A 12,140-nucleotide genomic window follows, 5' to 3' on the forward strand; every position below is an offset into this window, starting at 1 on the left:
GCTATTCTCTAAATTTTTTCTTCATAAGAAAGAGAGTTCACTTGAAGGAGCAAAATCACATTTTCCTATCAACTAATTTTAGCCTATTTTATGGTGGATATGAGCACATAACTCATATCAGTTCATAATTTTGCCCTATTAAATGGAGCAGGTCTTGATAGTGTAAAACAAGGGATAATTGTTTAGCAGTCAGTTTTGCAACTCTCTTTTTTATTTCTGTTGTAGTCTATGTTTAAAGTCAGAGGGGAAACATTTTTGCCAACATTTACACTTAGCGCTGACCAGGTTGAGGAGTGAGACTGGAGACATCAGTAGATTTCTAACAATTTGCTTCAGTTGCACCAGTGCAAAACTAACAGTGGGCTACATTGTTGAAGGTGCTGTTTGCTCAATGTGATTTTAAACTGAGATTTCTACCAACCGCCCACCCCAATCTGTTCAGATGGATGTAGTGATAGTTCAAAGATAAGAAGGGGAGTTATCCCTGATGTCCTGGTTAATATTTATCCCTCAATCAACATCAAAGCATATTATTATCACATTGCTGTTGGTGGGAGTTTGATATGAGCAAATTAGCTGCCAATATTTCCACAACAGTAACCAATTCAAAAGTATTTCATTGGCTGTAAAATGCTCTGCAGCATCTGATGGTTGTTAAAAGCACTGGATGAATGCAAGTCTTTCTTTCTTACCCCCAATCTTGGGAGGTTAAATCCATTTGCAAACACTGCCACCCTTGCTGAGATCAGCAATTGAATCAGACACAAAAACAGACAATACTGGAAAATCTCAGCAGGTCTGGCAGCATCTGTGGAGAGAAAAGGGAGCTAACGTTTCGAGTCTGAATGACTCTTTGTCAAAGCTTTTAGTCATCCAGACTTGAAGTTAGCTTCTTTTTCTCTCCAAAGATGCTGTCAGGCCTGCTGAGATTGTCCAGTATTTTCTATTTTTGTTTCAGATTCCAGCATCCGTAGTAATTGCTTTTATCATCGAATCAGACAGTTTCCTTTCCCGTGTGGCTCAGGTGAGCTTGTGATGCAAATATTAGTATGTTTCCAACAAATGGAAAACAAGTAATCTGCTATATGAGGGTATTATCAAAGTGGGCCCCAAAGGCTAAAAGAGCGGAAATCTTATAGAAACCTTAACATTGAGAAGGCAAGATGTTGTAGGCTTATAGTCAATAGATGGAATAGCAATGGAGAACTGGCACAACCAAGTGATAAAGACACAGAACAAAGTAATAAAAGCAAACCATATGATCAAGTAACTAATCAAATGTTACAGTTGAATATAATACTTAATAGAATATAAATGTAAGTATTCACAAATAGAGCAGAGATTGTGGTCAAAATTAAGAAATACTGCTAGTACTCTAAACACAAATGCACAATTAACTAATAAACAATGGCATTTTAAATATATACACTGTAAATGAAATATATTTCCTTTATTTCATTCTAAATCTATGTACGTTGTTCAATTTACAATTTTATAAAGGACTGGCTGCTGAGCTTTGGAAGGACCCATCACCCAAAGTACCTCCATAGGATCACACTCAGCTATTGAAGAAGTGAACAGCAGTGATCAGCTAGTACAGATTGATCCTCAAAGGACTGAAGGGAGCTTTCATTGGGTTTAATGCAGAATTGGGAGGAAAGGGGTTGTTTATTTTTTGCAAGTGCTAAACAAATGAATTGCAGCGCCAATCTGCAACAAGCAACATTGTGTGTCACAAAACATCGTCATGGAACAACGCAAGAGGCCTTCTGGCCCTGCACCAGCTCTTTGAAAGAACTATCCAATTAGCCCCACTGACCTGCTGTTTTATTGTCACTGTGCATTCGAGTATTACCAGTCTGCTCAGCAGCATAGATGTTTTAAATGACCTAATACAGAAGGAAAATGTCCTTCTCTAGTGAGCTGTGTATGCTGGAAGTAGTGGCTAATATTACTTGAGGTTTTTTTAACAGAATTGCTGACATGCATAGCATTAGCAAGTGATGTCCCTGTGGAGGATGTGAAGTCCTGTGCAAGCTCAACAGCACATTGCAAGATCTGGACCCCAGATCCATTGTCCCTTCTGGAGCTATGATGTGCTCACCCCTCACCAGGCACCTCATCATCATCCTCCCTTTCCTCCTCTGAGGCAGTGATGGGTTTTGGGTGCGAGTCTGAGGAACTGGATTTGGAGGAATCGACTGTTGTGACATGAAAGAGTATTTTCACTAACTGGCCATCCAGGAACTCCAGATTTTTTTAAATGACTGTTTCAGAAGAGAATCAAAAAAATTATTTTCTTCAAGCATAGCAAATGAGTATAGACAGAGGACATTATATGTGAGTGATTTCAAAACATTCTGGAATATTAAAGGAGGCGCATGACCCTCATTGTGATATTATTCTTTGTAGTTGGAAGTAAAGAACATAATTAAAATACTCATCAAGAATTTGCTGGCTCCCTCACGTAGAATATCAAAGTATTTAGCTTGCATTTTATATAGCTACTATTTTGGGGACCAATATTGCTATCTTGCCCCTTCCCCTGAAAAACTATATTTTTAAAAGCGGTGTGCAATTTTAACATACATTTGGTCAATAACATACTTCCTGGAGAATGTATTAATTGCAAAATGTATGTCAACATTAAATATGTTAAAATTGGATGTTAATTGTATTGGAGAGTCCTGCACCATTCCCAGCACTGTCGAAGTTTGTTTATGTTTTTGATCATGACATGCTTTGTTGCCAGAATAAGGGTATTTGATGTTTATACACTAATTGAAGACACAGTCATACTTCATTCAAACATGATCTTGTGTGCAGTTTTTTGTGCTCCTATTGTTAGCCTTTGTCCTCTGCCATAAGAGAACTATGAGAAATGGCATTTTCACTCATTGCAGTGATAAATTTAATAACGATTTGTTTATAGTTGTCTGGAGTTAGTAATTCACCACTGCTAACAACCTCAAATGTCTTTTATTGGAAATGCAATACCTCTCAGCAGTAAAATCTTAAATTACTGCTCAAAATAAGTCCAAAATTCCAAAATGCTGTTACATCTATGGTGCTCTCAGTGTCTGCTCCTGTTCTTCAGATTTCCACTCCCTAACTCCTTCTTCATCTCCGTTGATCTTGAGCTGGCTCCCAATAGGCATGCAGTAGAGGCCAATATTTAAACTCTTTCATAAAATTATACACTGGATACCCCAAACTCTTTACAGCATTGGGTGTAATAAATCAAATATTGAAAGGAGAGTTGTAATTTTATGAAATGTGAGATTAGCTAAACATGCCAGCTGCACATGTTAATCTTGTTGTTTACACCTGTGTGCTGCCTGAGCTGCATCTATAAATACCTGAAAAAAGCAAAGGCTGATTGCTTACAGTGTAAACACCAAAAGGTGCTCAAAACTGGATGATTTGTCGGCCTCTTTTCACTCTTGAAGTGAAAAAGATGATTAATTCAATTAGAAGCAGAATCAATTAGCAAGTGTGCTTTCAATGTTAATCTGTAGGTCCAAAGATAACCCAGAATTAAAGTAAAATGGCCAGTGATTCCCTTGATCAGAAACTGTAAATTTAGGGATGAATGATTTGTGTAAATACCAAAGAAATGCAACAATGTTTACTCTGGGACTTTTGAGGGCTGTTGAGTTTTTGCTGAAGTTATGGATGATGGTCTGGAGTACCCCTGTGGAAATTAAGTGTAAAAGCAACTCTCTTTATCTCTTGGGGACAGCAGAACAAAATGAGTTTGGGTAGTCTCAATTCATTCCTTGCAGGTGGGAGTTCATAGTATAAAACGTCCTGTTCTTTAGAAATAATCTGGAATTCACACTGAAAAAGACCAGGATGATGCTGAAAATAGAAACTGGCACCATAGTGGAGTTCTTTTCTGAGTTTAGCAATGCACTAAGTGATGTATTTAGTATTGAACCATCAAGGGAGCCAGCATGATGCATTTTTAAACTTTGTTCCCCAAAATTTCAATTGGTGGAAAATAAAGCATTTGCACACATTTTTCGAAATTCAAAGAATTCTTACCTGCCACACCACCGGCCAGCCACACACAAAATAGATTGGGTGCTGTGCTCCCCACAGGTGTCATCCAGTCACACAGCAACATGTAAGGAACAAAGTACAAACAATATCCTGGAACATCTCTGAGGTACATGGCTCCGACACCTCGGTATAGTCCAACAATGCCTTCATTCCGCAGTATCCTGCTAATGCAGTGCACAGGCCCCCTGTATAGAGGCTGATCATTCAGTGCAAGTGAGTGAATGGCACTGGCACCAACCAAGTTTAATTTAGCTGTAGAAGTGTAAAATAGATTTAGCAATTCTTGAATGTAGCTAATGTTCCAAAACAAATCAGTTTTGTTTTAACTGCAAGAGAAAAGCTGTATTACATTCCAGAATAAGAAATATGACAAAAGAAAATCAAGGTGTGGTGTCAATGGCACCATCCACCAACTCTAATTAACACCATAATATTATTGAAAATGTTTAACTAAGGATAGCCTAGCTATCTGGTGTTTTAACTGTACACATTGAGGAAAATTTAGAAAAGACATTGAAGGGTCAGACAAGAAACAATGGTGGAACTCAGAATTAGGTTCAATGATGTCAGAGAGATGTAAAACAGGGGCTGGAAAAGACACACTATAGACTCAAAATTCGAAGGTAAAGGAGCCACAAACTGTGATGTCATGATGCCATTGGTCTGATTCCCAATCTGATTTGTGAAGAATGGTAAATTAGTGGGCAAGGTACAAATTTACCATTCAATTAAGGACCGCGGGCATGCACCTGAGGATGGAGGGCCAACAGGAGGTTGCGAGCGTGGCAACCCCACCATCAAGAGGTGGTTGCTGCTAATAAGAGACAGTGAGGGGATGCCTCAAGATTGAGATGCTCCACTTAACGTTTAGAACATTTCTGCAGTTACAAACTGGCCTCATCTGCCAGCAATAAAGGGCTGCCCCTTCATAGGGCAGCCTCTGTCCACAGCTACGGTTTATAACTGTGGTTGCAGTTTCCTTTAAAGCCAGCTGGATTGCTGCCCTCCTGATCAGGCACTGGGATGCTGCCTCTATCCCAGGTGGAGTTCTGGCCACTCTGGAGGAGGAGGAGTGCCAATCCCCCATCCCCCCATTGTAAGATCCCAGTGGCAGTGGGAGAGGGGCATTAATTAGATTTTTAATATGCCTAATTGGTATTTCACACCAGAATTGGCATAGTTAGCACTGTTGCTTCACAGCGCCATGGTCCCGAGTTCGATCCTGGCTTGGTTCACTGTCTGGACGGAGTCTGCATGTTCTACCCCTGTCTGCAGGGGTTTCCTCCGAGTGCTCCTGATTCCTCATACAAAGGTCCGAAAGATATGCTTATTAGGTAATTTGGACATTCTGAATTCTCCTTCAGTGTACCCGAACAAGGGCCGGAGTGTGGCGACTAGGGGATTTTCACAGTAACTTCATTGCAGTGTTAATCTAAGCCTACTTGGCACACTAACAAAGTTTATTATTATTATTTTTCAAAATGGTCCACAGGCCGGAACATGTCGGCAAACAGACACAGGGCCTATGTCGGGAAATTGAGGGCTTGCCTGCTTCTGGTTCCATTTCCTCATGTGATCAACAATTCTACCTGTTAACTCTATTTCTCTCTCCACGGATACTGCCTTACCTTCTGAGTATTTTCAGCATTTTCCATTATTATTATAGTAAGGAGGTTGCAATGGTGTACGTGAAAAAAACTCATTAAAATGATGGGGGGGGGGGGGGGAACGGCATGTGGCGCAGTGGTTAGCACTGGGACTGCGGTGCTGAGGACCCAGGTTTGAATCCCGGCCCTGGGTCACTGTCCATGTGGAGTTTGCACATTCTCCCCATGTCTGCGTGGGTTTCACCCCCACAATCCAAAGATGTGCAGGTTGGGTTATTGACCACGTTAAATTGCCCCTTAATTGGAAAAAAATAATAATTGGGTACTTTAAATTTATTTTTTTTAAATTAAGTTATGATGGGATATAATTCAATTAAATTCTACTCTTATGGAATTATATTCCAACTCTTACATAACTAGGTAATGCATAATTGTATGGATTATCAGGTGGAGGGATAAGAGGAATGCATAAAAATTGTTTGGTGGAATGATTATTTGGATTCATAAATATGCAAGACACTTGTGGGGCACCACAACACATTTGAATCCCAACTAACCACCATTAATTCTGGTCATAAGTACTACTTTTAAGTCTGAATTTGTGTGCTGGATTCTTAATAAATCTACAATACCTGATATTCAATGTTTCAGAAACTTATTAAGCTCTCATCAGAAATGGAAAACATTCAAGGCAACAGCAGGAAATTGCACTGATACAGTCAGTGGTGCAGCAGAACACGAGGTGCAGGAGGGAACTCGAGTAGGACTGCAGCAAAGAATGTCCCATATGTCTCACAAAAAGGCAGGTATAACTGGTCCCAATTCTGCTTTGACAAAGAGTCATCGGACTCGAAACGTTAACTCTTTTCTCTCCCTACAGATGCTGCCAGACCTGCTTAGATTTTCCAGCATTTTCTCTTTCATAACTGGTCCCATATTTGGAGGTAAGAATGGACTTAAAGGAGAGATTTTTCAATGTGAAGACAGACTCTGCCGAGCAGAGGGGCTAGTGGAAGATAGAGAATGGCTGGGCCTCTATTCAAGGAAGAGCCACAGAACCCCAAGTTGGAATTGATGTGGGATGGAGGAGCAGAGGGACTTGAGGTCCTTAGTGAAAAGCACTTTGCTTTCCATCAAGCTACAACTTAAGCGAGCAGATGAGTTTAAACATTGTCACATAAATATCCAATACATGCACTCTACAGCAGAAATCAGCAGACAAAAATCAGGTGTGTTGTTGATTTTTTTAAACTTGGGTTAAAAAAGGTACTGAACCCAACTGCAGTGCTAGTATCAAACTAAACAGACAGTTATCCACTGAACTACCCAGTTGTATTTCTGGTGTTCATACACTTTAGAATAATTAATGGATGAATTAAGAAAAATATTCAAATACTTGTGTTGTGGCATTTTATTTTCTCCAAATTTAGTGAAGGCACATTAGCCTCTAAAACCAAAGCTCTCTTCATAATCATACTTTTTTCCCTTAAACCTGCAAGAAATAAAGCTCATTGTGTAGTGGGTAACATTTTGGCATGGACTGAAGATTGGCAAGCGAACAGGAAACAGAGTTGACACAAGTGGGTCTTTTTCTGGTTGGCAAGATAATAATAATCTTTATTAGTGTCACAAGTGGGCTTATGTTAACACAGCAATGAAGTTACTGTGAAAATCCCCTAGTCACCACACTTCGACACCTGTTTGGGTACACTGAGGGGGAATTCAGAATATCCAATTCACTTAAGAATTGGACCTTTGTGTGAGGAAACCGGAGCACCAGGAGGAAACCCAAGCAGACACTGGGAGAATGTGCAGACTCTGCACAGACAGTGCCCAAGCTGGAAATCCAACCTGGGTCCCTGGCGCTGTGAAGTAACAGTGCTAACCTCTGTGCTATTGTGCTGTGCCACAGTGATCAGTGCTGATGGCTCATGTTTTATAATTTATATAAATGACTTGGCTGAAGGCACTGAATGTATGTTTGTTAAATTTGCTGACCACACAAAGGTAGGGAAGTAAATTGTGAAGACGGCGTAGGGAGGCTACAAAGGGACGCAGGTGAAGTGAGTCGTCAAAAATCTGGTAAATGGAGTATATTGTCGGCAAATGCGAAATTGTCCATTTTGGCAGAAAGAATAAAAAGACAAATATTATCTAAATAGAGAGATTTCAGAGCTCTGAGGTGCAGAAGGATCTGTGTGTCCCAGTGCATGAATCACAAAAGGCAGGTACAGCAAGTAATTAGAAATGCTAATAGACTATTATAATTTACTGTGAGGAGCATTAAATACAGAAGTAGGGAGGTCATGATTCAGATGAACAGGACACTGGTGAGACCACATCTTGGGTACAATGTACAGTACTGGTCTCCTTGTTTAAGAAAAGATGTAAATGCATTAGGAGCAGTTCAGGGAAGATTTATTAGACTAATACTAAGAATGGGTGACTTGTCTTACAAGGAAAGGTTAGGTTTGAATCCACTAGAGTTTAGAAGAGCAGGAGGTGACTTGGCTGAAACATATAAGATCCTGAGGGGTATTGACAGGGTGGTTGTGGAGAGAATGTTTCCTATTATTAGAGTATCTAGAACTAGGGATCACTGTTTAAAACTAAAGGGTCACTCATTTGAGACAGAGATAAGGAGAATTTTTCTCTTAGAGGATTGTGAGTCTTTGGAACTCTCTTCCTCAAAGGGCAGTGGAAACACGGTCTTGGACTATTTTTAAGATGTAGAGATACCGGCGTTGGACTGGGGTGAGCACAGTAAGAAGTCTTACAACAACAGGTTAAAGTCCAACATGTTTGTTTCAAACACTAGCTTTCGGAACACTGCTCCTTCACCTGAGGAAGGAGCAGTGCTCCGAAAGCTAGTGTTTGAAACAAACATGTTGGACTTTAACCTGGTGTTGTAAGACTTCTTACTGGACTATTTTTAAGGCAGAGATAGATAAGTTTCTTGATTAACAAGGGAGTAAAAAGTTTTCGGGGTAGGCAGGAATGTCGGGTTGAAGTTCCAATCAGATCAGCCAAGATAGAACATAGAACATTACCGCACAGAACAGGCCCTTCGGCCCTCGATGTTGTGCCGAGCAATGATCACCCCACTCAAACCCACGTATCCACCCTATACCCGTAACCCAACAACCCCCCCCTTAACCTTACTTTTAGGACACTATGGGCAATTTAGCATGGCCAATCCACCTAACCCGCACATCTTTGGACTGTGGGAGGAAACCGGAGCACCCGGAGGAAACCCACGCACACACGGGGAGGACGTGCAGACTCCACACAGACAGTGACCCAGCTGGGAATCGAACCTGGGACCCTGGAGCTGTGAAGCATTTATGCTAACCACCATGCTACCGTGCTGCCCCTTAGATCTTAGTGAATGGCCTCACGCCATCAGGAAACCCCCAGGCTATCGGCAAAACAGAGGATCCCGACGGCGAAGAGTCTAACCCTCACTTGTCAGGTGAATTGGACATTCTGAATTCTCCCTCAGTGTACCCGAACAGGTGCCGGAGTGTGGCGACTAAGGGATTTGAACAGTATCTTCATTGCAGTGTTAATGTAAACCTACTTGTGACACTAATAAAGATTATTTATTTATTTAATAGACTTGCTAATCAATGTGTTCAAAGAGATAGTGGCAGGATGGAAATGAAATTGGCTAAAGAAGAGAAAGCAAAGATATGTGGTGAAAGATATTTTTTTCAGATTGGAGAGAAAAATACATGTGTACTATCCAGGCATTGATATTAGAACCACTTGCTCTGTTTGGCATATAATGGCTCGGACCTGGGTAGACAGGGCATTATTTCTAAGTTTACAGGTGACACAAAGCGTAGCTAATGTAGTAAGCAATGAAGATTTGGTCCAGATTTCAGGTGCCACAGTCTGTGGATTACTGAAGAAGTGATGCTAAAAAATTCTTATATGAAAATCATCCCTTAAATTATGTGTAAAAGGCCAGCGCGGTGGCACAGTGGGTTAGCACTGCGGCCTCACGCTGCTGAGGTCCCAGGTTCAATCCTGCCTCTGGGTCACTGTCCGTGTGGAATTTGCACATTCTCCCCGTGTTTGCATGGGTTTCACCCCCACAACCTAAAAATGTGCAAGCTGGGTGGATTGGCCACGCCAATTAATTGGAAAAAATGAATTGGGTACTCTAAATTTTAAAACAAAAACATTTTTTAAAAGTGTAAAGAGATGTACATTTAACTTGGATAACGTTTCAGCTGATAAGGAGGTGAAGAAGATGAGGAGGGGGAATATGAGATGCCAAAAGCCAGTGAAACAGTAACATTTTTCTTTATTAAACCAAATCATTTAAATAAATTTAAATAAATTAGTAGATTTAATAATGGGAGATGAGGAAATGGCTGAGGTACTGAACAGATTTTTTGGGTCGGTCTTCACAGTGGAAGACACAAATAACATGCCAGTTACTGATAGAAATGAGGCTATGACAGGTGAGGACCTTGAGATAATTTTTATCACGAAGGAGGTAGTGATGGGCAAGCTAATGAGGCTAAAGGTAGACAAGTCTCCTGGCCCTGATGGAATGCATCCCAGAGTGCTAAAAGAGATGGCTAGGGAAATTGCAAATGCACTTGTGATAATTTACCAAAATTCACTAGACTCTGGAGTGGTCCCGGCGGATTGGAAATTAGCAAACGTGACACCACTGTTTAAAAAAGGAGGTAGACAGAAAGCGGGTAATTATAGGCCAGTGAGCTTAACTTCGGTAGTAGGGAAGATGCTGGAATCTATCATCAAAGAAGAAATAGCGAGGCATCTGGATGGAAATTGTCCCATTGGGCAGACGCAGCATGGTTCATAAAGGGCAGGTCGTGCCTAACTAATTTAGTGGAATTTTTTGAGGACATTACCAGAGCGGTAGATAATGGGGAGCCAATGGATGTGGTATATCTGGATTTCCAGAAAGCCTTTGACAAGGTGCCACACAAAAGGTTGCTGCATAAGATAAAGATGCATGGCATTAAGGGTAAAGTCGTAGCATGGATAGAGGATTGGTTAATTAATAGAAAGCAAAGAGTGGGGATTAATGGGTGTTTCTCTGGTTGGCAATCAGTAGCTAGTGGTGTCCCTCAGGGATCAGTGTTGGACCCACAATTGTTCACAATTTACATAGATGATTTGGAGTTGGGACTAAGGGCAATGTGTCCAAGTTTGCAGATGACACTAAGATGAGTGGTGAAGCAAAAAGTGCAGAGGATACCGGAAGTCTGCAGAGGGATTTGGATAGGTTAAGTGAATGGGCTAGGGTCTGGCAGATGGAATACAATGTTGACAAATGTGAGGTTATCCATTTTGGTAGGAATAACAGCTAAAGGGATTATTATTTAAATGATAAAATATTAAAACATGCTGCTGTGCAGAGAGACCTGGGTGTGCTCATGCATGAGTCGCAAAAAGTTGGTTTACAGGTGCAACAGGTGATTAAGAAAGCGAATGGAATTTTGTCCTTCATTGCTGGAGGGATGGAGTTTAAGACTAGGGAGGTTATGCTGCAATTGTATAATGTGTTAGTGAGGCCACACCTGGAGTATTGTGTTCAGTTTTGGTTTCCTTACCTGAGAAAGGACCTACTGACGCTGGAGGGTGTGCAGAGGAGATTCACGAGGTTAATCCCAGAGCTGAAGGGGTTGGATTACGAGGAGAGGTTGAGTAGACTGGGACTGTACTCGTTGGAATTTAGAAGGATGAGAGGGGATCTTATAGAAACATATAAAATTATAAAGGGAATAGATAGGATAGATGTGGGTAGGTTGTTTCCACTGGCAGGTGAAAGCCGAGCCTCAAAATAAGGGGAAGTAGATTTAGAACTGAGTTTAGGAGGAACTTCTTCACCCAAAGGGTTGCGAATCTATGGAATTCCTTGCCCAGTGAAGCAGTTGAGGCTCCTTCATTAAATGTTTTTAAGATAAAGGTAGATAGTTTTTTGAAGAATAAAGGGATTAAGGGTTATGGTGTTCGGGCCGGAAAGTGGAGCTGAGTCCACAAAAGATCAGCCATGATCTCATTGAATGGTGGAGCAAGCTCGAGGGGCCATATGGCCTACTCCTGCTCCTAGTTCTTACGTTCTTAAAATACTTACTGATTTTCAAATGCAATTTTTAGTAGCTAATTCATCTGATTGAAGTTCAATAATTATTATTTGAGTTATCACTAAAAATCAGGTTGAGGCCAGAAGTGAGGGAACTTTCTAAATATTTTTTAGTCATACGATGGCGAAGTTGTGTGACATGTTTTCATATATTTAATTTTAAATGTAGGCGACAGAAATTGTATTGGAAAATTGGGAGTCAAAACGGACAGATCTGAGAGAGCAGGAAAGCAGAAACTGCGTGCAGACATAACATTCTTACCTTTTATAGATACAGGTGGCTATCAAATCAAATCATTATATATAAAAAAGTTAAAACTTATGGCAGGTTTAGATAA

General features: G+C 40.7%; 1 protein-coding gene across 2 annotated transcripts in view; it reads right to left on the reverse strand.

The window, feature by feature from the left end:
- Positions 1 to 5,756, reverse strand: part of slc25a48 (solute carrier family 25 member 48) — a 28,727-nt gene extending 22,971 nt beyond the window's left edge. Inside the window, exon 1 of one of the 2 annotated variants that reach the window (XM_038795835.1) lies at positions 4,048 to 5,756. In XM_038795835.1, coding sequence (XP_038651763.1) covers positions 4,048 to 4,177 — 130 coding nt within the window. In that variant the 5' untranslated portion in view covers positions 4,178 to 5,756. The remainder of the gene's footprint in view (positions 1 to 4,047) is intronic. The other variant, XM_038795834.1, reaches the window with a different exon arrangement.
- Between the last annotated feature and the right edge of the window lie 6,384 nt (positions 5,757 to 12,140).

This window comes from Scyliorhinus canicula, chromosome 4 (genome assembly GCF_902713615.1).
Source record: "Scyliorhinus canicula chromosome 4, sScyCan1.1, whole genome shotgun sequence".
NCBI classification, from domain to species: Eukaryota; Metazoa; Chordata; class Chondrichthyes; order Carcharhiniformes; family Scyliorhinidae; genus Scyliorhinus; species Scyliorhinus canicula.